Raw genomic sequence first — 27,396 nt, 5'->3', positions numbered from 1 at the left:
CTTTTATCTCATATGTATCAAATCATTACAATAATTTTTCTACGAAAAATTCAGAAAAATGCAATCCACACGAACATGTTCCTGCTTGTATGCTTTTCTTTTTTCGCCTCACAATTAAAAAGAGACTACTGTTTATGCTTTTATTTTGAAAATGAGAGATTTGACCACTTGTTCCTGATATTGGTATGGCGTGCTCATCGTAATTGACTAAGGAGCCGTCCTCCTTCCTCGTAAGGGTCAGGCTCTTACCAAATCCTTGTTCTGTTCTGTGGTATTACCATTTCCCGACCTCAATCACTGCTCTCTCCCCCATGAAGTTTCTAGCTTACCTACCAAAAATACCTTAACCACCCACCAGTCCACAGCACAAAGGAAAAGATAACAATCAGATGGACAACCACTTCTTCTCTCTCTCTGATTCTTCTGCTCAAACAATGCGAAAAAATTCATCACAGGAAAAACGTCAACTTTTCTTAGTAACACAAGCACTCCACTAAAGAAACAAAATACAGGCCGTCAACTGAACTTAGACAAGAGAAACCCTTGAGGATGGGCAAAATGCTGCTGCCGCATCTTTGGTTCAATTAAGCTTTTCCCAGGGGTCATAATTTGATCATCTACATTAAAAAGGGTCGTAAGAAAAGAAAACGTGCCTTTTATTTGGAGGATATTTCTCGTTAACTTGTCCTCGTAGTATGATCCCCAATCATGTACTCCAAAGGATGTGTTGCTACACTTTTCCAACTGAGAGATCAAATTAGCAGGCAGATTTGTTTTTAGCACCATAACTCTATTTAGAAGCGCAAAAAAGCTTGCGCTTCTGATGGTTCTTTAACAAAAGATTAGCATGTTTCCACCCAAGACCTGGTACGCTAGAATGAAGAGAAACCAAATTTCAGACTAAACTTTTCAAAGATAGACAAAGATGAATTTTCAATACTGAAAACGCATCTGGGAAAAAAATAAAGCGGATCATAACAAGTGGAATGATGATTAGATGATAGATGAGCCAAGGGAGACAACACAAATGCAGTAGCCATATATATATATATTAGCCCATTTAATACATCTTTGCTATTCATATTATCATTGAGATGAAATATAATATACATCATCAACATCAACAACCAACAGAAGCATCACACCACTAACACAGACCATCTTACTTATTTCCCTTCAACTCCCTCCCATAGTACCTACAACAATACAATGAGGCGTACCCCAAATACAATACAAATACTCCCATTTGCTACACTGATTAGCCACTCTATTACATTACAATACCGTCCCAAAGAAAACTGTACAATTTTCTTGGAACAGTATACGTTATACACCATACACATAATTTCTTTTTCTTTTCTTTTTCTTTAGACACTCTTGGGGGTCATTTCATCTCTTCATCCACGAGCCCACCTAATTAACACCTCCAATCGTTCTTAGCCAACCCCCACAAGTACTTCTCAGATATAGCTAATAAGCTAGCTAAAAACATTAAAAAAAAAAAAGGTTCTAAAAACCCACGGCCAATTCGCTTGCACTTCTGTTTTCACTGTTCCTCTATTTTCAGACCAGTAAAATTTCTCCATATTTGACAAAAAATACGATATGGAGAAACTTAGATCCAGAAAAAAGGAAACCAAAGCGAATCAGACGATGCCGTAGTAATAGTAGCAGTACCAGGTAGTAGGTAGTAGTAGTAGTAGTAGTAGTTCTTAGCTGATAATCATCATCAGCTCATTCGAGACGAAGCAGACGCCTCAGGTCTCTGGTGGCCGAATCATGAAATTCTTCGTTGTTGATTATGGTGATGTGATTGCTGATATTCACGCTATTATTGTTACTGTTACTGTTGTTGATGTTGAAGAAAGAAGGCAAAGGAAGAGAGCTGGGTGAAGGCGATACAAAAAACGCCGATCCAGCGTACACATCATCCCTCACAAGGCCTCCTCCTCCTGTGGTTTCCTCCTCTAAATCTCTCTTCAGTCTGGTTGCATCAATTGTGTCTAGCGACTGTCCTCTTCTCAATATCGTAACCCTAGGAAGATCATTTTGCAGCTCGTCCACGCTCGCTGATCTCCTCGGGAGGAGGAGGTGGTTGAGCTGCTGCTCCACCACCACAGGTGTCGGAGGCTGAGGCAGAGGAGGCGCACTTGATGATCTAATCCGCCGCTCCGACTTTTGAGGTTGTGGCGGAGGAGACGCACTTGATGATCTCCTCGGGATTTGGAGCTGCGGCTGTTGGTCTGATTTTTGCGGTGGAGGAGATTGGTGAGAAGTCTTTCTCTTGAGGTCTGACCGCTCCAGTCGTGGTACCGGCTTTTTGTGGCCGGAGTTGTTGTTTGGTCTAGGGTTACCAAATGCATTTCCGTTTGCAAAGTAGTTTTTCCGGCGATGATGAAACGCCGGAGGTGACAGCCGGAATCTGTCGTAGAAAACATCTTGAGGTCTCAAAACCTCCGTTCCCATATTTCCAAAAATGAGATTAAATTTACAAAAACAAAAACAAAATCCTAGTCCTTTAAAAAGGCAAAACCAAAAAAAGTTGCTAAATTTCTAAAGCGATTGAAGCTAATGTTAGCAGAACATGTTAGATGAGCTTCAAATAAAGGAAAATTTGGCAAGGATTGTTCAGAAAGGAGAAGGAAATGAGAAATTGGCACAATTTTATCTTCTGAAAAAAGAAAGAGAATAAATTTGTTTAAACAAAATTGAGGAATCAAAACAGAAGATTTAGCCAGGACTTTTTTGAATTGGTTTGTTCTCCTTTCCGTTTAGTTGAATGGTATTGTTTCTTTCTTCAATTCCTATTCAAAGGAATTACCATCAAGAAGAAAAAGATCTAATTTTTCTTCTCTTTGAAGAATAAAAACAGGATGGGGAAATTTGGTTAGACTTAGGGGTGGTTTGGTTTGGTTGGTAACTTGTAAAATGAAAGATTGTGGAGCTTATAAATTGGAGGGATGGATGGAAAGAAGGGGGTCATATATATATAGGTGGATATTAGGGAAGGAAAGGCGCCACTTGCTACCGACTCCGATACGATCGACGCGTGAAGAAAGCCAACTGTGATTAAATCATTAAAAACTAGCAAAGCTGTCATTTTATTGTTTGCCCTTTGAGTTTTGAGTATATCCTTATAATCTAATCTAATCTAATCGTCTAATGATTTTTTGCAGGGTTAATAACAACACTCTGTCTCCTTAAACTACGGGATGGTAAAGTATACTTTACCGACCTGAACTTCAAAAATATATATTTTGTTCCCTCGAAATGAATTATATTTGTACTTTTAATTTTGACAAGTTCATGTGCATTTATTCCTTCTCAAATTACCCCAATCTTCCTATTTTCTTAATTGTCAACTTTTAGCTTATGTATTTTTCTTATTATACATTCATCAAAATATTCTACTACTAGACGATATGATGTTGGACATCAGTTTAATTAATTTATTGTGTAGACTTATCTATAATTTAAAATCACTCTAAGTTAGACTCCACCAGCGCCCTGCTCTAGCTTAATATATAGTGTATTATAGTACTAGTGTGTATATGTATATATGTGTGTGTATATATATGTATTGCAATTTAAAATTAACAAAATTGTATTTCATTACGATAAAATAACGTACCCTTTCTTGGTAATTTTTTATGTTTGTAGTAAAAGTATAATTTGTTATGTCAATTTGCTTGAGTTTTTATTTGTCATGTATTGTACATTGTTCATAGAAAAATCCGTGGATATTAATTTAGATTTTGTGTCCTGTCAAATGTAAAAAAATGACTAATAATTGCAGTTATTATTTCTGACTAAATATTCAAAGTATTGATAATTATGATTGTTATTAGTATTATATATTTTTTAAAAAAAAAATTATGTCGCATAAAAAATAGTAGTGGTCACAATGTGAGCACCCACAAAGAAATGAAAAAAGACGGAAGCAAGGCAATAGTTGAGGCAAATTTTTTATTTAATTTATACTGTAATTCAATATTAACAAATTATTATGGTGAATACATAATAAGAAACTTGAAAATTAAACACACAATTGAGCAAAGTGTTATTAACCTTTTTTTATTTCCAGCTTTTTATTTATTTTTCAACCACAATATAGATGGAAACTTGAAAATTAAACACACAACTAAGCAATTTTAATCCAACGTTTAGTTAAACGTACAAAAGAGATACGATAGACAGACTTTATTAAATTCTTATTCTTATTAAACTCTTAAAATCTTATTCCATCTTAGTTACGTAATTGTACTTTTTTTTCCATCCTTCTTCGCATCCTTTCTACTCTCAATTGCTAGATACAGAATTTGAACTTGAATAGAGAAAGATCCAAGGAATCATCCCCCAACAAATACGTCTAAATAATTTTCTTTTGCTTTAAACTTTCAACAAATTTTCTTGTGCAGTGTGGTTGGCAACTTGTTTTGGTGACCAAAAAATGGTTACTCTGACTTAAGAGTACAAAATCACCTAAGCCCATGATACGCTACTTCTATTTGACCAGAGCTTTAACTTTAATAATTTAAAGACTTGTATAACTCCACAAGACTACAAGAGAGGAAATTCAATCAAAGAGGGCCACTCGATTTGATTTTTCCCAGATGTTACGTGGGGGCCATTTGGTTGGTATGCGTTCATGAACCTCTCCTCTTCTTTTTTTTTTTTTCTTGTTTTGGTGGGGTAGACACGGAACCTCCCCTCTGATATTCATGGTGGTCGTCTTTTTGTGGAGGGTTTGAGATGGTGGACCGGTCCATTCCATAGAAAAAAGGAAAAAGAAGGAAAAAAAAAAAAAGAAGAGGAGTAGCGCTAGCGTTAGATTTAAGTTTTAACGGTGAGATTTTATCATTTTAGAGAGAAGAATTAATCGTGGGGACAAATGACAAAGCAGCATGATTAAGGCCAAAGCAGCATGATTAAGGCCTTTGTGTTGTTTTTTGTTCATCTAATCTTTATGGCCTTTTTTATTCTTTTGTGCTCCACAGCTTAATCTGTGGGCTCCGAGCCGCTGTCCAGTAAGTGGTTTACTTTACTCTTGGCGGGTTTGTAGGTTTAATTAATTATGCACACTTTTTCTTTCTTTTTTTATTTCAGAAATGATAGATGATTTTATTAATAAAAGTTTATGGTATTTGAGCAACGGCTTAAAGTTTCTTATACAACATGTACCTCGATATTTAAGAAGCAGCAAAAGTTCTCTTCTCATCTCTGAAAATGTCTAATGCATATAGACTAAAACTATTACAATGATCAATATAATTATTATCAGGTTTTCTTACACACAATGAGTACAATTGAAACAAATTAGCTAAACTCTTGATGTCCTTCACAAGCTTGAATTATGTACACTTTTTCACATGACAACAAAAGTAAAATTTGTATATACTATTATAGTTGAATGAATGATATATATATTAAATTTGGATTTCAAATTATGAATATCTCACATTAGGAATTTTTCATGTTAGGGTTTTTTTTTTTTTTTTGCTATAAGTGTTTCTCTCATTATAAGTACCAAAATTCATTTTGTCTGTACACGCGCATTAATCTATGCGCCTGTTCAAATGATGTGTTCCATGAGACATGTATGCTATGAAAAACACGATAGAAATAGCCATGTTCCTTAACTTGGATTTTTCTTAAAAATTTTCAGACATCCGTTTTTATCAGGATTTCCTACTGTATTTACATGACACCTCATTACATAATATGGTGTGATATGAGATGTAGTACCTTAATTAAACAGTTTGAGTAGAATATTAAATGCTAGTGTTAATCTTCTTTTTTATTTTTCCTGACAAAAGCAACTAAGACGATTATAAATCAGACACTGAGTTTGTTTGGACAAAAAGAATTTGGAAAAAAAATTTTGTCTCACAAATCCCAATCACCTTTTTATCTTCCCAATTACCTTTTTATCTCACATACATCACATCACAAAAAATGTTACAGTAAATATCTCAAATAAATCATCTAAATAAACTCTTATTCAAACAAACTTACTATTATTATTATTATTATTATTTTAGATTTTTTTTTGTCGCAAATTTAAAGGTCAATTAAGACCGCCATAAATTGTGACAAATTTATGGGAGGCAGGGATTGAACCCCTGACCTCCAGCATCACCTTTAATAGTGATGACCACTGGACCAAATGGCCCGTAGCTATTATTATTATAGATTCTCTCGCCTAGAAAGGATCAAAGTAGCCGTCCACTTTTAATTTACCATTATCTTTATGACACGTCATAATAAAATTATTCAATATGAAAAGGACAGGCATTGTACGACCTGGTCGATCCCCCGAAGAAACTTCTGCCCTCCCTCGACCACCTCAACTCATGCCAAAATATAATTGGTCACATCCATATCAGTCTACGATTCTTACTTCTAAATCATGCTCCTTCAATGGAGACATTATTGATTGATTGTAAATTACTTGCATACTTTTACGCGTCATTAATGTATTTTTTAATTATTTTTTATTTCACATGTATTATATTAAAAATGCTACAATTTTGTTTTAAAAAAAAAATTATCCAACATAATTATTATTGTTAGATTTTTATAGAATGAATAGTATATTATAGTATTATTAGTGTCTTCGGAGTTTGGTGGATTCTAAGAAGCTACGCTCCTTCTTTTCTACGACAGATATACAAAATTGGTCGCAGTTAGGCCTACTACATGACGTTTACCTACACATTACATGTATCTCGCACCATTCAACCACCGGTGTTTTGGCAATACATAAACCAGGATAGAACCGATGTTGGTTGTACCATTGATAGTAGTCCTTTTTTTTTTCTTTTTTTCTTTTCTTGGGCGCTTTGTATGCGACGTTCCCAAAATGGGTACTATCGGGTCGGGTGAATTAAATAATAGACGCCCGTTGGCATTCCAGCATTCCTTCTCCTTTCAGGGCCTATCTGAAAGAGAAGAGAATCCAGTAGTTATTGGTTGTGAATATCTGAACTGGTTGTTCGCTGTTCAAGAATTCTTGTTTAGGTCTTGAATTCAGAATTTTTTATTTACAATCCCTCCAATCTTACTATTCATCTCAATCCCAAAAAAATTAATGGTTAAGTTTTGGCTAGTCATAAACATTTTATTCTGAAGCTATTAGGTCTTTAGCTTGGTAGTCACCACCAGTTTTGGTAGGGTTGTCACTTTATGTGATAGACTTAATTGACTTTCTTCGATGAATTTCTACTCACATTGAGTTCCCCTCCCCTTCACCTTAGATTAGGTTATAAGAATTCTACTGTTGCGACAGAAAAAAAATAAACATTCTATTCTAAAATATTATGGTCTACTGAAAGATTGACAAACTTACATGCTAGACTTCAATAACACGGTAAAACAAACTTCAAGAAGGGGAAAATTAAATGAACATGGAGAAAAATCATTTTCCTTTTTCCTTTGCACAAAAATTCATATTCCATTTCTTTTTTATCTTTAAAACAAGTGATCTTTGTTACATACATTGGTAGAGCCAGTTCCTTGGGACAACTTGCCCTCAATTTCGTAAAGTCACAAAGAATAACAATGATGGATTACCATGGAAATACATGAGAACTAATAACTGTCATGGTTTCCACATTATTTATTTTAATTAAGCAATTAATATGTAATTATAGTTGTGAGTTTCTCAAACTTTGGGCCTCGCTAAGTTGAGAATCATCTTTGGAGAGAAAAGGCTACAAAAGATAATTGAGAGGAACAAAGAGAGGAAACTTTTCCAAAGGTGTGGGTCGGGGAATCTCTTTACAATCGGAGCTTGAGTGAAATTACTTTCTTTATAAAAGTGGATTGATTGAAGGAACCCTTAATAATGTTCCTTCTCTCCTATCTCTTTCCAATAAGCCTTTCTATATTAGGAGACATTCTCAGAATATATATTGGAAAAAAGAATTAAGGAATTTTTTACCAAAAAAATTTTATTTTTCATAAACACATTTTCTAATCATCTTTTTAAATTACATTTATCAAATCGCTACCGTACATTTTCTATCAAAATTTCAGAAAATTACAATCCAAACACGAGTCTTCTACTCTCAAGAAGAAGTTAAATGGCAATTTTTTTTTTCGATTTCATTTTTCGGGTATTCTGGCGGAGAATATGTCAAATCACCCCCTCTCCTTGCTGATTCGAATGCATGGTTATTTTTGGATCTGATCAAGCAGAAGATTTTTTGCAACTGAAAATACTTGGATATTACACGTATTGTTTTCTATCCTTCTCCAAGCTTGATATTTTGTTCAAAAGTTGATACCCCACTGACCTGATTGTTTTGGTTATGCTAAACCGTGGAGCAACGGCATTGAATTATAGCCTTATTGGGCGACAGACGGAAAGATAAAGAGGTGACGTTTTGGCGACAAAGATGTGTTGGTGCATGGGCCATGCATTGCGATTTTTATCTGCAAGCAACTAACTTTAATTACGTTTACTCTTTAGTATCACAATATTTGACACCTTTTTTTTCTATAAGAAAAAAAAAATATGAAAGAATAAAATGTTTTTTTTTTGTTTTTGTTTTGGGTGATCAGCTGGGACTAATAGTCATTTACTTTGCTAGCGAAACCAGAGATTGAGAGATCTGGAGGCAAAACTAGGACTGCAAACGAATCGAGCCGCTCGCGAGCGGCTCGAGTCAAGTTCGAGCTCGAACTCGAGCTTAGAATATTATATATATATATTTTTTTATTTTTATTTAATAATAAAATTACATATATTATATATATTTTTTATTTTTTATTTTCATAGTAAAATTACGTATATATCCTTATTATTTTATTATTTATTAACAAAAAAATATTATATTATTTATTTTTAAAAAAATAAAATAATTATTTTTTATTTTTTTCAAACTCGAGCTCGGCTCGACTTGATTCGAGTCGAGCTCGAGCTCGAAAATTGCCGGCTCGTCGAGCTCGAGTTTGGTAAAATTCAGTCGAGACTCGGCTCGATTAGCTCAAAACTCGGCTCGGCTCGACTCGTTTGCAGCCCTAGGCAAAACTACGAAAGATATACACTTGAGAGGATACCTATAGATCCAACGTATGTAGGGACTTGATTGGGACTATATATATATTTATATATTTTTTCTTTTGATAAAATAAGAAACCTTATTAATGAAATTGCTGAACATCGTTCAGTACGATTTATTTGATAAAGTTTGAAGGGAAATTTCACAGAATTTCTAAGAGATTGACAGATTTTACACGATGAGTTAAATAATGCACAATCTTAATAACAAACGTTTCTTGAGAACATGCTGATTGGGAGTAGTTTATGTTTGGTCATTGCCAGCCCAAGACTTGGAAATTTCCTCGAAGCACTGTATTATTATGTTGACCATTCATTCAAGGTTGCCAACTCATCATATGATTAAGATAGTAGACACATCATTATCGTATGTTTGGTGTCCACAATTTTCAACCTTATTCGTAAGATATCAATAAATTGGAGTAAGCCACTTTGGACTGATAGGAATCCCACTTGATAATAATAATAATAATCAACGTAAAAATGGCAATCGACTCTGTAACGTAGCAATTGTTGCACAGTCAAGTGGTCAAATCAAAACACGGTTTGAATTTGAAGCTGGGTCAGGGTCAACGTTTATGAGTCAAAGTCTTTGGACACCCTACTTCATCCCAATTTTTTTTTTTTTTTAAAAAGAAAAATGTTTTTAAACACCTTGACGTGTAAAACGTAAGTGCAGTGAAGAATTCATTGATAGCGTGAACGCCTCCTCTATCATACAACAGAAAAAAAATGTGAAGTGTAATACAGAAGGAAAATGATATACATAATCCCAAAATTGACTTCGGATATGAAGGAAGGTAAACATAATAAATTCTTGAAAGGAAATTTGCCAAATTGGTCCCTAACATTTACCAAAAACACTTTTAAAGTCCCTAACATATAAAATCAGCCAAAATTGTCCTTCACATTTAAATTGTGATCCAATTTGATCCTAATGCTCGTTTTTGCTCCTTTCTCCGGCTAAAAATAGCACGCCCCTCTCATGTGGTCATATTTTCAATGGCAAAATTGGAAAACAAAAGCTTTCTTCTTTCTTCTTTTCCCCTGTTTCTTCTTCTCCATCGCGACCGAGAGCCCTCATCACCGCCGCCGCATCCTCCGCCCCTCCAACCTCGCTTGTCCGCTGCCTCTCTCTACTGTCGCGCGATCTTTACTCCGCTGCCCTGCGCACTGCCCTCGTCTCTCTCTCTAGTCGACCGCATCCTTCCACCAGCTCACCCGCAACCCCAGCGCACGCCGCCCGCTGCTCAGCGCGTCGCCACTACGCGGATCTCTTTCATCCTCCGCCTGCCCCGATGCCGCAGCCCGCATCCACGAGAAGTAGCCGCCGCCGCTGCTTGACGCCACTGGCACGCGTCGCGTAGCTCACCTCACCTTACTTCACTCCCTCTTCTCTCTCCTCGCGCCTCCACCAGCGACACACGGCACCTCTTCTGATCACCTCCAAATATGCTTCTGTTCAGGTGAACTCAGTCACCGTTGTGGTGAACCTGTCCTTAGAGAGTCGAAGCAAGATAAAGATCGTGAGATTAGGGATCGTCCCCAGTGGATCTGGGATTTGTGTTTTCCAATTTTGCCCTTGAAAATATGACCACGTGAGAGGGGCGTGCTATTTTTAGTCGGAGAAAGGAGCAAAAACGAGCATTAGGACCAAATTGGATCACAATTTAAATGTGAAGGACAATTTTGGCTGATTTTATATGTTAGGGACTTTAAAAGTGTTTTTGGTAAATGTTAGGGACCAATTTGGTAAATTTCCCTTCTTGAAAAGATAAAAAGGTATTTAGAGTTCAAATTTTAAATACATCTAACACCTACACTTAAATCTTACAAACTAGAAATATATTTATAGTTTAAAACACATTTCTGTGCCTAAATTTTATTAGCTTATTGGAATTTCAGAGCTCATAATGAAGAATGCAAACGAGTCTAATCAAATCGAACATCCTAATATTTAAGTTTATTTCATTAATTTAACGAGCTTGAAGTTTTATTCAATTTTGACTTATTTATTTGCTGATCAATCGACTATAAATGAGTTTGATGATCGAATTTAAATGTTATATGTTTAAGATTGATTTGACTCGTTGACGAATAAAGTTCGAAGGATCCCTTATCAAATCGAGTTCGATTTTAAGTTTCGAGTCTTTTAGTTCATCATCTTCCGGTCCTATTCGAGTTGATGAATGTCTCCACTCAACAAAGACGATTAAATTCAATGTTGTCCAATTATGGTTTACTTGGTCATTGGAAGGGAAATTATCGTGTCGATCTTCTATTGGATTCTTCCCTCCAAGCTTCATAATCAGACCTACGCACAAATGATGCCGATGGTGCTGGTGTTTTCAATATTATAAACGCACTTGATCCAAAATGTTGGATCACCCCTCCGATCAATGTACATTTAACGGGCAAAATGGTTGGCTTGGACGAGACGAGAGCTTTTAAGTCAATGCCGTATAAGGAGGCCTGCAGGCAAGAACAAGCAGCCGAACTCCTCTTCTTTCCCCCTGATTAAGATTAAGCAACAATAGGAACCATAAATCACAAGGTATATATTGCCTGAGTCAGTGGTCTCCCTTCCCTTCCACCAACTACTTGTCAACTACTTGTATTTGATTTGAGCGTCGGAATTAAATTAAATCAACTACAAGAAAAATTGTTTGGATTGTGATTGTCGTCTTTCGTGAACATATTTTTTAAATTATTTTATTACTTTTTATATATATCAAATCGCTATAATATATATATATATTTTTTATAAAAACCTCCTGAGATTAGCAATCCAAACGGAAGATAACCAAATTTTAGCAGCATTATAGGAGTAATCATGAAATCTAAAACCTTTTTCAAAGTCGATTCAAGGTTATTATTATCCCTCTTCAGTGACAAAGATTAGTGAAGCTGTATACCAACTTTACAAATAACTGTCTGAAAATCTTCGTGACTTTGCAAATAATGGTTAGGATTTCAAATATTCTCAGTCTCTAACTGTGCACTTACAAACCATAATACCTGTAAAGTGTTTAACTTGATCCAAATTTTAAACATGGACTAAAAGTATTAATTGGGAATTCTTCAATATCAATAGTTTGGTGTTATAGTAAAAAAAATGGTTTAAATTGTTCTTTATCTTTTCCTGCTAGCTGCTGCAGGTTCCACTTCCATCCCCTCTCTCAACCACCCGAAAAATATTCCAAATCAAATATGACTTTTGGTCGTTTGTTGAAAAAAAAAAAAAAGAAGAAAAATCACTTTTGTTTTGGTAGGAAGCAAGAATAACCACAAGTACACAGGAAAACGTTAACCATTCATATATGTATGAGCCGAAACTCCTTATCCCATGAAAGTCTTCTCTTGTCCTCTGCAGGCAAAATGGGAGCCCCTCCCTCCGCAAACATTAAGAAGAAAAAAAAAAAAACAATTTCAAAGAAGGAAAGAGAAAAAAAAATAAAGAAAGAGAAAAAGAGGGGGGAAAAAGAAAAACAAGAAATCAAAAACAAAAAAGATGTTGTCGAAAGAATCGGGAGGACCGAACAACAACTTCGACCTTCCCGAGGAAGTGCTGGAAGTACTGCCGCCGGATCCATTTGAACAGCTGGATGTGGCACGCAAAATCACCTCCATTGCCCTTTCGACACGTGTCTCTTCCCTCGAATCAGAGGCGTCTGTTCTCCGTCACAAGCTCACCGAGAAGGACGCCATCATCGCCGACCTTCAGTCCCAGCTTCAGTCCCTCGATGCCGCCCTTTCCGACGCTTCCGACAAACTCACCCTCGCTGACCGAGAAAAGGTCCGATTCTTATAACCAACCGACCCACTTGAACCGTTTTACTTCTCCAATTACTACGTATAAGTTAGAGCTAAAGTTTTCTTCTTCTTCTTTTTAATTAATTGAATAGGAGAAACTGTTGAAGGAGAATGAGACGCTAACGAACACTGTGAAAAAGCTTAACCGCGATGTTGCTAAGGCAAGTGGCAGTATATAATGGTAAATTTTAGACTTTTTTCCCCCCTTTGGGGTAAGCTTATTGCGTTTGTGGGGATTGATTACTTTTACTTGATTTTAGTTTATGTAGTTCTTTTCTGCATCTAAAGTTTGTCATTTTAATTTTAATTTGGTCATATGGAATGTAAACTAATATTATTTTTAGGACTGAATTTACAGCTGCTCTTGACTTATAATTTTGATTTTGTTCCCTTTATTATGCTCACATTATTACAATTCTATTACTAATACGTGACCTTAATGAAAGACTTGAAAACAATGGTCCAAAGCTTTTTCTTTTTGGTTTTTTGGGTTGAGATAATTCTTAACTTCAAAAAGACGGTGTTAAAATGACTTCAGAATTCTGATGAATTTTGTTTGAAAGAAAAATGGCTATGGTTAGCAATGTGATTAATTACAAGAGGTTAGGAGTTTGTGGGTCGAAACCGAGGTAATTTTGTTATTTACGAACTTAATGGGAGAGAAGATTTTCATATGACTGCTTGGAGAGTCGGTAGATCCATTGAGCTAACAAATCACGCCATTTTTTTTTTTTGGGTTGCAAATGATTACCCAAATTTTATCATTATTTAAAAGAGAAATATAGTTCAAAATAAAAAAGGTAAAAGATCCTAGGAGCAAGAATCCCCACTTCATATCAAATTAAAATTGGCCTTGATTCTAATCTAGAACGTTGTCAATTAATTGCAGTTGGAAGCCTTCAGAAAGACACTCGTGCGATCGCTCCAAGATGATGAAGACCATTCTGTAAGTTAAAATACTTTACAGTGATCTTAGGGGTCAAAAACTTCTTAGCTTTTTGTGTTTTGCTTTCATGTGAATATTTACAAGTCTTTAACATAAATCTCCTATCACTCAGTGCTGAAAATTAGGAAATTTTTCTGAGTTTTAGTTGCTTCGAGCATGAATGTAGCTACTGGCCTGAGTTTGAAGAGAATCTTCTAATGTCGTTTTCTTCTGTATCGATATGTCAGGCAGCTGCAGCTGGTCTTCCTGTTGCTGGCGTGCAAGCAAGAAGCCAAGCAGGTACTTTTTACTAGCCATTTGATGGATCTGACGTGGTCCAATTTCTAACAGAAAAATGCTCATTCTGCTGAAAGTAGTTAATGCAAGTGTTTCAAACCTAGTACAGAGGAGCAACGAATTTTTTGAAGCCATTTTTCTATAGTACTCAATCTGGACTGAATAATATGCAATCTCATAAGCTATTTTTATTGAGATTGTTGGTGTATCATGCTGACCGTTCTCTCTAGTTAAAGTAACACATTCTATGTCTTCTTTTCTCATTTCCGATTTCCTTCATTTCCTCTTTCTTTCAGATGATTTCTGAGCGGAACTTTTGGATGAATTCAACTCTCTAACAAAAGCTCCTTTTAATCTTTCAGGAGATGATGCTTCCTTGCCACCTACAAGAACTTCTTCAATGCAAAGTCAATTTTCTGACATTGGAAACTCATGTCGGGAGGATAATGATACTGAAGGTGTGTGTGTTAGCTAAAATTCTATGTTAAAACAAATCAGCCATCTTCAGAGTCCTTTCAGATATGAAATTCAGATCTCTAATATGGGCCTACAGGGGCAGAACCGGCATGATCATTGCACAAGTCTTAAAGCGTACGAAGAGTTAAAGATAATATGGGGGCCGATTTGGAATTTGAAAGTAGTTAACTTCATTGTGGTCAAATATAACATGTGACCATATATGTCAAAGTTTTTCACTGTGTCTCCAAGAAACTCTTCCCTAGACCAATGTAGCTAACTATTATTATTTAAATCATACAGCCTCAAGGCCCCGCATATCACCTGGATTGCTGTTAGCATCCCAAACTAACACCCCTCGGCTTACTCCTCCTGGTTCCCCTCCGAGTCTATCCGCATCTGTTTCTCCAACACGGACTCCGAAACCTTTGTCTCCAAGGAGACATTCGATTTCATTTTCAACCACAAGGGGCGTGTTTGATGACCGGTCTTCTGCATTTCCTATGCCTGCAAGCCAGCATAGCTCAATGTCTGGCTTGGATACAGGATCACAATCTGGTTAGTTCCTTTCTTATCTGTCTCTCAAGAAGAAATTTTGAATGGTAAGAGATAGCCACATCTATTGACGAGTGATGTGCTTGAAATCCAGAATTTGAAATGCTTCCTTCACTCGAAACAGAATCCTGTACTTCTTTTTATCTAAAAAAGCTGACAAGAGCTAAAATTGTGTGTTTAATTTAACAACTTCCTTCCCATCTTAAACTAAGTCCCGGGTATAAGAAACTTAAAGGTGCTGGTTATATGTAAATTTTTTCAACCTTAAGAATCTGTCAGTTTGATATGGGCAAAAAGTGCGAGGACACCATGAAACAAAAATAATATCTGTTCAGTCAGACCATCTTGAAATGATCTGTGGATTTCAGTTTAAAGATTGAAGTATAATTTGTTCACTAAGTAAGTGTGCATAATTGCATTGCCATTCACTTTTGTCATCCCTCTCCCTCAAACCCAAGAGGTTGTACTGCTGTTCCTCTAGCCCTTTTTTTTGGGGTGCTATCTCTGCCATTTATGTTGCTTCTATTGCTTGGCTTGATTCAGGTCGTACTCGGGTTGATGGAAAAGAATTCTTTCGCCAAGTAAGGTAAGAATATGCTTTTCTGTATTAGTTTCTTCTGAAGTGGTATTTTTGCCAAAGCTGGAGAACTGGCAGGTCTCATCTGTCTATTTCATGTCGTATCAGATGCCTTAATGTTCACCCCTTTTCATCGTCGTTGCATCTAAAAGGATTACTGAAAATCTGATTTTTTGTGCTTTATTAGGAGCCGTTTGTCATACGAACAGTTTGGGGCATTTCTGGCAAATGTTAAGGAACTGAATTCCCACAAGCAAACGAAAGAGGTATCTTGCTTCAGCCCTTCTAGAAGCTAATCTACCCATCCCTTTTTTTTTTTTGGTGTCATCTCATTCTGATGCCTTGTAATCTTGGGCATCCTAGGAAACATTGCAGAAGGCTGATGAGATATTTGGCCCAGAAAACAAAGATCTTTATGCTATCTTTGAGGGGTTAATTACTCGTAATGTCCATTGAAAAGAAAGAAGCTGAATGTATCTAAGGCCACGAAGCATTTGTTTGTTCCACACGCAGCTTCTCATGTAGACCTTGTTGCAGACTGCAGAGTACGAGTCAACTTTTTGTGCGATTCTGTAAAACATTATGCACAGAATGGGCAACAGGTGCATAATTGCACCTCTGATGTTGATAATTACAATGTACTATATTGTTTTTTTCTTTGTGAAGGAAAGCAAACAGCTTCCGGCAATGTAGTTTTATTGGGGAACGTTTACAAGTTCTCTTGTAGGACGAGGGATGCTTCTCTTATATATACAGATTCATGCAATGAAAATCCCGTATATGTTTTATGCATTGTGTAACTGTACCCCATGGATTATAAATGCGGATTGTTGACACAGAGTCAGAAGAAAAAAAAAGGAAAGCCACAAAATTACAGATAGACCGGAATAGTTACAAAAAAAAAAAAACAAAGTTTTTTGCAATAAAAGTACTCATTACCCGGACATATAATAAAATGGATATTGATAAAATTTGAAAAATTGCTCAAGTTTGCATTATTGTCTCCATTCCGTCGGGTGAAGATTTTGGATTGGGTTTTGCTCCATAGCATGCACACAAACTTAGGAGCTATAAAAAGGCAGTTTGTGTCGTTTACGTACCATCATCGTACGGTGTTGTTGTTAGCTGGGGGAGCAACTAATAATAATATTATACTTATATTACAGGCCAATCTTGAATACAGGAAATATCCTACGGAATCTCTCTGCGTGCTTTAAACACGTAAAAGTTTTTGTTATCAGTATATTTCATTTCCTTTCCTTTTTTTTTTTGCGTTTTTTAAACGTGTGTAAACCGAGTTTTAAATTAGACAAAACTATGGATTATATATAGAGCCGACTTTTCAGCATTCTTGATTGGGATGTCTCAAGAAAATCTTGTCTCAAGATATTAACGTACGTCCGCTATTTTCCTCCTCTTTCTCTCTCACAGCTTGCAGACTCACATTTGCATTTCCAACGTTTGGTTCCTGGAGCCGCAGGTTCTGCTGTCTCTCTGGAACCATGGGAAGTTCACCGGAGCATTCAACATCTTCATGGTAATTCAACATTACTATTTTTCAGCGTCAACTCTTCATGATTTTGATTCTGGGATGTGTTTTTTCTTCGATGTTGGGGGTACATTGTATTTGTAGCTGCAAATCATACGTGTTATACCTTTTCTTGATTTTTCTTATCGGTATATATATATATATATATATTTTGGGGTCTATTATAGCTGCATGAGATATTTATGATCAGGCATTGCATCAGTTTCGGGTTTGACGCCTTCCATATTGGGTTTAATTACGTGTGTATAACATAGTTGTAGGTTAATATTTTCCAAGGATAGCTGTTCGTGGGATTCTGTTAATAAATGATTCATGTTGATACATAATTGCATGCGAAACATTTGTTGATATGTGGCTGTCAAATGGACTGCTAGGTCCTCCTATGAATCGCATCATTGTGTATCTATCAATGTTTATCAAGTGTTTACCCGTCTATGAGGGTTTGACGGATGTGGATGTTTTGCTGATTATGTGTGGCGTTTATTTCATTTCCCCTGAGCAGGGGCTGTGAAAAGCAACAGATATCTGAAATAAAAAATCCGAGCTGTTGCAGATTTTGTAGGCATTGATTCTATAAGCTAATTCCCAAACCAGTTTAATGTCGGAGCACAAGTGCCATGAAGATGTAAATTTTATCAGATCAAATAACGGCCCCAACATTTTCTGTCATTCTTTTATCTCACATTGTGTTTGCTGGACAGTTGAGGAAGATATCTCTCTTTATTTTCTCAGCTATTGATTAATTTGACGGCCTTCCCCTATTCTTATTTGTCCCTTCATAGTTTTTGACTGTTATGGCAGTGTACAAATCCTGCAACGTTTTGCCCTTTCATTCCATAGTTTCTGTTAGTGTTTGTATTCGCACTCGATCAGTAGTCAGAATCAGTTCAACTTTGATATTCGTCGTCCGCTAACTATGAGATGTCTCTTACTGTCATTGCCAGCGAGAGTGCATGCGACGTCTCAGAAGGAAATTCACAAGGGGATCTCTTCCAGATTGGTCAGAAATATCTGTTTTCTCTTTCCTCGATTTCTCTATCAGCAGAAGGTTAGTCTCCAGCTTCAAATATATATCCTCTTTACCTACCCAATTCTCCAGTTTCTTCAAGACTCATGTTGACTGCAAAATCCACAATTTTGTTCTCTATTTTGTTCTTAGTAACTTCTGCAATTATGCTTCTGTTTTAGTATTACTGACATTCACCTTCATACTTTAGAGTTGGAAGGTTTGACTATTGAGGAGACAAAAGGAGATGAGATTACCAACAGGAAAGCTCCAAAGGGTGAGCTAGAATCTGAAACACCAGTTTCAGAGGTCAGTACTTCAGATTCTCAGGGTGAAATCGAGGGGAAATCTGATTCTCAATGGCGAGGTTTTCTTCGTAAACTGAAGAAAGGACCAGTGGGTTTCAATCCATTCCATCCTTCGATGCCATCTTTCCCTTCTCTACCTTCCATCAAGAAGATCTCAAGGAAAAAAAGTAGGAACATAACGCAAAGTTTACCATCGCTACCTCCCAATTTAGATTCTCAGTTGTGTCATTGCTTTGAAGCTTCTTGGAAGAATTTCACTCTCCCAGAGCTCCAAACAGCAACTGACAACTTCAGCCATGGTATACAGCTTTCTAAATTCCTACTTTTCATGCTTTCTGGAGAAATGTGATCAATTGCATGATAGGATTGAATTGCATGTTAATAAACAATGTGTTTGTCTGTGGTATACAATGAATTCATCATATGCTTCAATAGCACTTCTATGCAACTCACATTTCTTTTTGTTTTCTGGCATGCCTAATCAAAGATAATTTGATTGGGGAGGGAGGTTATTCTGAAGTTTACAAGGGTCACCTGCAAGATGGCAAACTTGTAGCAATTAAAAGGCTGACGAGAGGAAGCCCTGAGGATATGACAGCAGACTATTTATCTGAGCTAGGTATCTTAGTACATGTCAACCATCCGAACATTGCTAGTGTAATTGGATATGGGGTTGAAGGGGGAATGCACCTTATCCTTCCTTTGTCTCCTCATGGAAGCCTGGCCTCCCTCCTTAATGGTTTGTTCTTGTCTTTGTTGACAATGTTATTTTTCTTTCACTATGCAGAACAATCTAGTTTTAATGGTTCTTTTGGACTTCTGGTTCAGGTGAGAAGGAGAAACTAACCTGGGGCTCTAGATATAATATTGCTGTAGGAATAGCCTCTGGCCTTGCATATCTACACGAAGGATGTCAAAGGAGAATAATTCATAGAGATATTAAGGCTGCTAACGTTCTGCTTACAGAAGATTTTGAGCCTCAGGTAACTTCAGGAAAAGAAAAAACCAAGAAAGATTAATAGATATTGCTGTCCTTTATCCTCTACAACTAATTTTACTCGGTTATTTACTTCTACTTCTTCTTGAAGTGATTGTTCTGGAAACTAAAATTTTAGTTTGATGCAGATTTCGGATTTTGGGCTTGCAAAGTGGCTTCCGGATCAGTGGAGTCACCTGAATGTATCACAGTTTGAAGGCACTTTCGGGTCTGTCAGATATGATACTACTTGTCGTAATTCTGATTATAAATCTGATCTTTGTTACTATGCTCTTAACGTTAATCCTGCAATGACAGCTACCTTCCTCCTGAGTTTTTCTTGCACGGCACGGTGGACGAGAAAACTGATGTCTACGCATTTGGAGTGCTAATGTTGGAACTCCTATCTGGACGTCCAGCACTGGATGAGTCAAATAATAGTGTCGTGATGTGGGTATGTAGAAATTTATGATATTTGTTTAAATAAGTACACATCTAGTTATATGCACTTTTAGCAAAAAAAAAGCCATGCTTGTTTGTCGGACTGGTGAAAAACTGATAGAAAATGCAACTTATTTTGTTGCAGGCTAAACCTTTTCTTATAAGCAAAAACGTTGAGGGGCTACTGGATCCATCACTTGGTGGTGTTCATGACGCAGAACAGCTGAATCGCATAGTTATGGTTGCTTCTTTGTGCATACAACAATCTTCAACAGAACGGCCTCAGATGAGCCAGGCACGTCCTTCTCCCTAAAATACCACTGAAATTTATGCAGGCTTTGTTTTGAAAGACCTAATTTAGGCCGCACCGCACATTGATAAGAATGCTATAATATTGACTATCATGCTTTTGGGTGGAAGGAACTTAAAATATTTTAGGTGGACTCTTTCTGCACTTCTATCCCTAGATTATCCCGAGAAAATAAGAAACTGTTTAGTTCCAGTCAAAAAGCAATCAGCTGCAAAATTGTATACTTTGGTTGAACTCAAGAAGTAAATTTTTCTACTGAAGTCGAGAGCAGAATGAGACTGAATCGTTTGCCCATTTTCGTGGGCATTAAAAGATGTTTTGACTCAAAACTATCTTGAAAAGCAGCTTCTTCAAACATTTCTTCTGTATTTTCGACACTCCCACCGGAAGACACGATAGAGCTTTGATGTGCAGACTTTATCAACACTCTTTGCTAACTCATTATCGGTAGATTATCATCCCTTTGGTTTGTTTGTTATCCTGCACGTCTCTAAATCAGTAGAAATTCATGTATTCAGGTGGTGAGGATGTTAAAAGGCGACGAAGGCTTCTTGCAAAGCAAGAAAAAGTTCCAAAAAAGGCCTGCCCTCAGGAGGACATATCCTTTGGAGCTGTACACCATCGACGAATCAATGCCATGTGTGAATGATGCAGGCCAACAAAATGAGGTTGCAGTGGAGCAGTAAAGATTTGTTCAATCAAGCAGTGGCACTGCGAGGGCATTCTTGAAACAGAAGGTTGAATAGCATTGTCATTGCATGATTTAAGATCATGCATCATCATCTTCTTCTTCTTATGCCATGAGAAAATCCAGCATAGACTAGACTTTTTCCAGGAGGGTCTGTCTTGAAAATGCTTTGTACATACTATATAACCAACACGAGGCCGGCTGACATGTAGAAGGAAAAGCGATGAGATTCTTAGAGCTGTAGTATTTACACTTTTTATGCTCAATCCTGTAGAAAAGGATTACCAGCTTTTACATCAACCATATTTTAGGGAAAATGATTGTAATAGTAGAATACAGAAAACTAATTCTCCATGAATTTTGATACACTTTTGAAGTTTTGAATTGTTGGCGTCATGTAACAAAAGTACTAAGTATGATACATGATGATGATAAAACTAAGTCCACCAACTAATGCGTGGGTGTAGGCTACCATGGGCGTCTAATCAACACATCTACCCTGCCCTGCCTGTAAATTGTCGTAGTTAGTGGGGGTGGGATTTTTGGGTTTGGATACTCAGAGCTCATTAATGGCGTTATTCATACTTCATTTTGTAAAAGTTGGCATACTATTGAAGGAATGCATGCAAGCAGTCAATTTGATATGTTTGCATTCCTAATGTTGAATGAGAAAAAAATTTTAAAAAAATAGTCTCACATCAAGGGTGGCACGAAAAGTAGAGCTGTTAATCGAATCGGGTAGCTCGCGAGCTGAGCTCGACCCGGCTCGATAAGGGTTCGACTCGATTCGTTTATCGAAAAAAATGAGTCAAGCTCGAGTTGTATATATACTCGTATATTAAACGAGTCGAGCTATACTTGACTCACTAACTGCTCGACAGGCTCGAATAATAGGGACATTATCGTAATTTCATTGTGTATCTGATAGTTTTACCCTCTTTCCTTTTCTCGATAAGGGCTCAACTCGACTCGATTTTGAACTCGAGTTCGAGTTTTCAACCGAGTTTGACGAGTCGATCTCGAACAGCTTTTGAAACTCGAATTACTAATCGAGCGAGCTCGATTGGAGATTCGAGTCGAGCTCGATTATCATGTGCTCGAGTTCGACTTGGCTCGATTAGCAGCTTGGTCCAAAAGCCACTCATGGCTGTGTCCTGTCCCCTCTGTATAAATTTGCATCAGTAAGCTTGTAAAAAAATTTTTAAATTAACCAAAAAAAAAAAAAAAAACCCAAGTCATGTTAGGGGATAGGATCCACCTACCAAGAAACAATTCATGCTGATCCCACAATTTTAAAATCTTGTGACAAAAATTGAAAGTGCAAGAAATTTAAAGGAAAAATGGCCAATTTTGTCCTTAAAATTTTTTTATTGATGTCGATTTAGTTCCTAATTTTTATTTTTGACCAATTTGATACTTGAACTTACTCCTTAGTGGCACTACTACCTAAAACTGATTTGTCTTCTAATTGACTAATTAAGCAAGGGTATTATGGAAACACCATTCACGGGACTATAATAAAACAAATAAATCGTTTAAAAATTACCAGATAATACTTTTAAATCGTGCAAAAAATCACCACATAAATTTTTTTGAAGTTTCAATCTTGTAATTTTTTACACGATTTACTTGATTTATTACAATGCCGGAAATGACATTTTTAAAATACCCCTATTTAGTTGATAAAGCAAAAGCCGCATCAATTTTAGGTGGTGGCACTGCAAAAGTCCTTAATCGAAACCATAAAATAAGTTCAAATATCAAAGGGATTAAGAGCAAAAGTTAAGAATTAAATTGACAGTATTGGAAAAGTTTAGGGACAAAATTGACCTTTTATTGAATATAAATATACATGATCAAAAAAGAAATATATATATACATTTATATATGATAGGATAAAATGATAAAATTGTTTCAAATTTGTGCACAATAAACTTATTGTTCATAATAATTTTTAGACAAATATCAATTGTAGAAAATCCTAGTGACAACTAAAAGTCAAAGGCGTGGGAAAACACATCAGCAAAACTTTTCTCCAAAATAAAGTCAAGACTTCATTAAATTTTTGTTCCCGGAAAAACTTTTCCAATCCTGCCAAAATACTCTTAACCCTCAGCTCCGCAATGAAATTCCCGCGATCCTCTTTCTTAATCTTCCTTTCCATCTCATTATCAATCGTAGCTACATCTTGGAGCTCTTCAATTATCAATCCCTCGAAGGTCAAACAAATTTCATGGAAACCCAGGTATTGTTATTAACGTTGACCAGTAAATGGTGTAACTTGAGTTACTTTTACGACATTATTCAGTAGTTTAAATTTGATCACTTCTTTATTTGTTTTGTGGGGCTTTTCCAGGGCTTTTGTGTATAAGGGATTTCTTACGGATGGAGAATGCAATCATTTGATTTCTCTGGTAAGTTCAATTGCTTATTTTTCCCCCAATTTTGTCAATTTTTTTGGATATTGAAGTTTGGTTTCTTTTTTTGGCGTCATTGTTGATGGAGTAGGCGAAATCGGAGCTGAAGAGATCGGCGGTGGCGGATAATTTATCTGGCGAAAGTAAGCTCAGCGAGGTTCGGACTAGCTCCGGCATGTTTATTCCTAAGGGAAAGGTTCGACTTTTATCCCCTATTCGTTTAGTGGTTTTTGAATTTACCATTATATCCTGATCAAAGTGTCAGAAATGTATTCCAAAATTATTTTTTGCTGGATGAAGTTAGATCTATTATGAGGGGTTTTTTCACCCGCCAAAAAGAAAGGAAAAGGAAAAAAATGGTGGGAGTAATTTAAGTTTGTTTTTGGAATTTTTATTGAGGATTTGATCATTGGAACTTTGAGTTTTAAATTGGAGAATTAAGAGAGGATAATTGCGCGTGAAATGCAGTTCAATTATCTTGTTTATGCAATATTTATTCAAGAAGCAACATTTGCACAAACTGCATCACTTGTTATATTAGTAACTGAAGAATTAGAGACTCAGTTAAGGTGGTATGATAGAAGACGTGCTAATCCATTGATCTGCAATCATGATACGCGGGAAATCCACTACAAATTTATCTGTGTTAAACATGGCAAATATAATTTCAATAATCAAGAAGAAGGTATACGAACAGGAATGGAAGAATGGCCCAAAATCTGCGAAGTTACTATTTTAACAGAAAATCACTAAAAACAAACCACATGATAGTGACTTGTTTGAATTCATAACTGATCAATCAAGGATTTGCCTGTTGAAATAGATAATAGCTTATGGATATCACTCTGGTTTGTAGTCTGAAACTCGAATATCTGAAGTTTTTGCCCTCCAGCATATCCTTTCACGACTTCATCATAGTTTTGACAGCGTTCGCATTATTTGGATCTGCTGGTTTTGAAATTTATAATTGCCTTACTGTGTTTTGTCTATATTTTATCTGCAACATGTGTTACCAAATTTTTCATGGTTTACGGCACTTTAGTAAATGCATGATGAGGATCTAAGAAGCTCTATCCATAATGGCTTATCCTGGACCTTTTTTTTTTGTGGATTTTATTTTAATTTTCGCCCTTGGGAGGCAACTGGTAAGATCAACTGAGGCAATAGCTATTTATATCATTCCTTTTCCATGCTTCCAAACTGGACTAACTAGCATGTACTGTAAAACATGATATCTGTTACTTCTGCAGTCCCAATTATACTAGTTGACTGATTATTTTATTGCTAACCCCATGCTTCTTTTTCTGACATTCTTTCTCATTACCTCTCATACCAATAGGATCCCATTGTTGCCGGTATAGAGGAGAAAATTGCGACATGGACCTTTTTACCTAAAGGTGTGCCTCATGTTAAACCGAGCTCCAGTAGTGGAAATTCCTCTCTCACATCAATATTTTGCGGCCTGAAATATCGGGTTCAGCTCACTACAAAGATGCAGCCGCACTCCACGAAAATTTTTGTCCCCTTTTTAAATGACTGAGATGCTGGCATGTACACCATTTATGTGCAATACTTACTTTGATATCACGTCGTGTGGCAGCTTACCTTTTTAAAAGATTTCTCTGGGTTATTGTTAAGATTTGTGTCTCAACAGCAAATTCCCCTTAGCTATCCGAGCCTCAAATACTGAAACCCCGTATGGCTCCACTTAAATAACACATCTTCCCTGTGGAAATGAGGACAAAGGGTTTGGTTTGCAAATCATGGGCAGAAAGATTTTTTTTTTTGGCAAAATCCAAAGAATTTGGTCCAGCTAGAGTCCTTGCTTTCTCACTCTCATTCATCTTCAACCTTCTTATCTGACTAGCATCTTGTGAAAATTTCCTCTAGACCACCAAAGTGTGCTTTAACTATGGGTGCATGGATGATGGGAGGGTTTGATTGCTAGTTAACTGAATTGGGGCTCATATTACTTCCTTTCTGCAGAGAATGGTGAAGACATACAAGTACTTCATTATGAGTATGGACAGAAATATGATCCGCACTATGATTACTTTGCCGACAAGGTGAATATTGCTCGTGGAGGACACCGTATAGCCACAGTACTGATGTATCTCTCTGATGTTGAAAAAGGGGGCGAAACAGTTTTTCCTAATGCTGAGGTTAGTTGACACGATATGACTTTTTATTCCATTTGCTCTAACACTAATATTATATCTTATGTGTTGCCAAAATCAATTACTCTTTGCCATTTCCCTTTATCCATTTTTTTTTTTGGTGAGTTTCCTTATGCACAAACCTTTTGGTTAATGTGCCAGCTGTTTTGTGCAGTATAAATCAGTACTGGCTTTGAACTTTTAGTCCTATAAGTTTTGGTGATAATTAGTTGTAAGATTTAATTTCCAGCAATTAATTATGGTTAGTTGTGCTTTGGGTCTGTATGATATTTAGTTTTTAGAAATTAATTACGGAAAAGTTGTGCTTTTGATTTGTAAAGGCTAGATGTGCCAAAGGCTTAATTTCACAATACCAGAGAAAAGTTTTTTCTTAGTATCAGTACTGAAAGGCCCTAGCTAGGGCTTGCGAAACTATAATGAATGAGAGGCAGGACATGTGTTTTATGCGAAATTGTGAAACCTCTGCTTTATGGGTACATGTACTGTTTTGTTTCTCATCATCTAACGTGATATTCATTTGTTAATATTTGTAGAAATTTTTTCCTGCATCTTATTAAGTTCTCATGGTCCTGTGGGGATTCTGTTCTCTAAATAAAAATTTCCAAAAAAAAAAAAAAAAAACTCTGCAGGATTTATCCCGTCGGCGATCTATGACTAGTGATGAGGATCTGTCAGACTGTGGGAAGAAAGGTATCGCAGGTGAGGCCTTAGAGTTAGTCATGCTTTGGTAATATATACTGATATTGTGGATTCAGAAATTGATTCCTGATTGACCCTTTGATTTTTCTTTCCCGCAAAAATTGGAACTTTCTAGTGAAACCTCACAAAGGAGATGCACTTTTATTCTTCAGTCTGCACCCAAGTGCCATTCCAGACCCTATCAGTCTTCATGGGGGTTGCCCGGTGATTGAAGGTGAGAAATGGTCGGCAACAAAGTGGGTTCATGTAGACAACTTCGACAAGATTTTGGGATCCACTGATAACTGCACAGATACAAATGACAATTGTGAGAGATGGGCAGCCCTAGGCGAATGCAAGAAAAATCCGGAGTATATGGTGGGATCACCAGAAATTCCAGGGTCGTGTAGGAAGAGCTGCAAAGTCTGTTAGGAGTTATGTAGTATGATGCTTTCCACTGACAGGCATTTTTGTCTGAGAAATCACTGTACTTGTTCATTATTTAAATGGTATTCCTGTTTATTGAGGGTTTTAGGCGTGACTGCTACTCTGAATTTTCTCAAGAGATCAGAGCACACGTATATGCATTGTATTTACTATTTACTCTACTCAAGCTTAATAATTTTTTCTTCCCTTTTAGTTTCCTTCTCTTCACCCTATTTAGCTTAATCAGAGGCTTTACAGCATGCCATTAGTACAATAGATTGAAATTAACTCACACCGCATCGTTATAATCGCTCAATGCTTGAGCGCTAAACAAAAAGCTTAGATCATTCCTATTGACCATTCCAGTTTATATCGGGCTATTTGGTTTTACCTTGTCAACTAACAAGTAGTACATCATAAGGTTGGTTAATGGGCGTTCGATTTGTCCTCAAATCCTCATATGCAGAAATTGTTGCCCCATTGCAAAGATTAATGAATTGCCATCATTACTGGAGTCACCAAACCCCGAAAACTCTTCTAGCTTCATTCTTTTTAGTTTCTACCTTCCGTGGGCAGAATTATGCATGCCTGAAACCAGATAGAACGAGGGAAATTGAAAGAGCATCTCTGTGGGCTCACGGTGACCAGGATAAGTTACAAGGAGATTCACCCGAAATTTTGAATTTTAACCGACTGCACCGAACCCAGCTAGCTAGAAACAGATCTGCAAATG

At 36.6% G+C, this 27,396-nt stretch overlaps 4 protein-coding genes across 5 annotated transcripts; 3 read left to right on the top strand and 1 right to left on the bottom strand.

The window, feature by feature from the left end:
* Window positions 1-1,017: 1,017 nt before the first annotated feature.
* LOC113738167 (uncharacterized) lies at window positions 1,018-2,965 on the bottom strand. Its single transcript, XM_027265386.2, has one exon. It carries the CDS (start codon window positions 2,464-2,466, stop codon window positions 1,735-1,737), a length of 732 nt encoding a protein of 243 aa, XP_027121187.1. The 5' UTR covers window positions 2,467-2,965; the 3' UTR covers window positions 1,018-1,734.
* Window positions 2,966-12,402: 9,437 nt separating this feature from the next.
* Window positions 12,403-16,479, top strand: LOC113738164 (uncharacterized protein At4g15545). Of its 2 annotated transcripts, XM_027265382.2 has the most exons (9): window positions 12,404-12,860; window positions 12,970-13,038; window positions 13,767-13,823; window positions 14,051-14,102; window positions 14,462-14,557; window positions 14,859-15,113; window positions 15,654-15,696; window positions 15,875-15,953; window positions 16,051-16,479. In XM_027265382.2, the coding sequence occupies exons 1-9, from the start codon at window positions 12,576-12,578 to the stop codon at window positions 16,141-16,143; spliced, it is 1,029 nt and encodes a 342-aa protein (XP_027121183.1). In that variant the 5' UTR covers window positions 12,404-12,575; the 3' UTR covers window positions 16,144-16,479. The 2 variants fall into 2 exon arrangements, with proteins under 2 accessions (XP_027121184.1, XP_027121183.1); XM_027265383.2 differs by lacking the exon at window positions 15,654-15,696 and having other exon boundaries at window positions 12,403-12,860.
* A 578-nt stretch (window positions 16,480-17,057) lies between these two features.
* On the top strand, window positions 17,058-21,349 carry LOC113738162 (receptor-like cytosolic serine/threonine-protein kinase RBK2). The gene is made up of 9 exons (XM_027265374.2): window positions 17,058-17,224; window positions 18,181-18,284; window positions 18,454-18,849; window positions 19,038-19,289; window positions 19,379-19,533; window positions 19,676-19,755; window positions 19,845-19,980; window positions 20,113-20,262; window positions 20,796-21,349. Exons 1-9 carry the CDS (start codon window positions 17,190-17,192, stop codon window positions 20,961-20,963), a joined length of 1,476 nt encoding a protein of 491 aa, XP_027121175.2. The 5' UTR covers window positions 17,058-17,189; the 3' UTR covers window positions 20,964-21,349.
* A 1,658-nt stretch (window positions 21,350-23,007) lies between these two features.
* LOC113738165 (prolyl 4-hydroxylase 2-like) lies at window positions 23,008-26,876 on the top strand. Its single transcript, XM_072084259.1, has 7 exons — window positions 23,008-23,210; window positions 23,322-23,379; window positions 23,474-23,578; window positions 24,722-24,779; window positions 25,369-25,544; window positions 26,189-26,258; window positions 26,374-26,876. The coding sequence occupies exons 1-7, from the start codon at window positions 23,089-23,091 to the stop codon at window positions 26,667-26,669; spliced, it is 885 nt and encodes a 294-aa protein (XP_071940360.1). The 5' UTR covers window positions 23,008-23,088; the 3' UTR covers window positions 26,670-26,876.
* The last annotated feature ends 520 nt before the right edge of the window (window positions 26,877-27,396 follow it).

Source organism: Coffea arabica, chromosome 3e (genome assembly GCF_036785885.1).
Source record: "Coffea arabica cultivar ET-39 chromosome 3e, Coffea Arabica ET-39 HiFi, whole genome shotgun sequence".
Classification (NCBI taxonomy): Eukaryota; Viridiplantae; Streptophyta; class Magnoliopsida; order Gentianales; family Rubiaceae; genus Coffea; species Coffea arabica.
The sequence above is the reverse complement of the archived record's forward strand: the minus strand, read 5'-3'. Positions and strand labels throughout refer to the sequence as shown.